This window comes from Fukomys damarensis, unplaced genomic scaffold (assembly GCF_012274545.1).
Source record: "Fukomys damarensis isolate Sample0158 unplaced genomic scaffold, DMR_v1.0_HiC HiC_scaffold_19, whole genome shotgun sequence".
NCBI lineage: Eukaryota > Metazoa > Chordata > Mammalia > Rodentia > Bathyergidae > Fukomys > Fukomys damarensis.
The window spans coordinates 67506105-67506678 of record NW_022900931.1 but is presented as its reverse complement, the minus strand read 5'-3'; the positions used below and the strand labels follow the sequence as shown (position 1 = coordinate 67506678).

Genomic DNA, 574 nt, shown 5'->3' with positions numbered 1-574 from the left:
CAAGCTTTAAGGGCGGGGCTAGGGAGGTAGAGTGGGGCCTATTCTGAAGTGGGCGTGGCCCGTGACTCCGCCCCCACCCTTCGCAGACTACCACCGCTGCGTGAAGGCGATGAACCGCCGCGGCAAGAGCGCGCAGCCCTGCGAGTACTATTTTCGCGAGTACCGCTCCTTGTGCCCCATCAGCTGGGTGAGCGGGCACCGGGCCGGGCTCCAGGCCGAGGCTGAGGGCGAGGGCTGGGACTGAGGGGCGCCCCCTCTTCTCCTCCCCAGGTGCAGCGCTGGAACCAGCAGATCCAGGACGGGACTTTCGCGGGCAAAATCTGACCGCTTAGCGCGGTGCCTCCTCCGAGGAAGCGGGTCTGGTGTTCCTCACCTCTACCATCCCTGCGCCACCACCCTCCCGCCCCGTCTCTGGGCACAAATAAAGCTGTGTGGTTGCCAGTGTGTTTCAATTCCAGGCCAGTGATTCACAGGGCGGGGCAGGTGGGTCCTGTGCGCCCTGTCCCGCGCAGCTCCATCAGCGCTGTAGGCAGTAAGGTGGGCACCGCCGGCTCTGCAGCCGCGGACCCCAACA

The 574-nt window shown here is 66.0% G+C and overlaps 1 protein-coding gene across 2 annotated transcripts in view; it reads left to right on the top strand.

Moving 5' to 3' along the window:
* LOC104857172 (cytochrome c oxidase subunit 6B2) overlaps positions 1–436 on the top strand; it is a 1311-nt gene extending 875 nt beyond the window's left edge. For both annotated transcript variants that reach the window (XM_010616919.2, XM_010616918.3), the window contains exons 2-3: positions 87–187; positions 271–436. In XM_010616919.2, coding sequence (XP_010615221.1) covers positions 87–187; positions 271–324 — 155 coding nt within the window. In that variant the 3' untranslated portion in view covers positions 325–436. The remainder of the gene's footprint in view (positions 1–86; positions 188–270) is intronic.
* Positions 437–574: the final 138 nt, after the last annotated feature.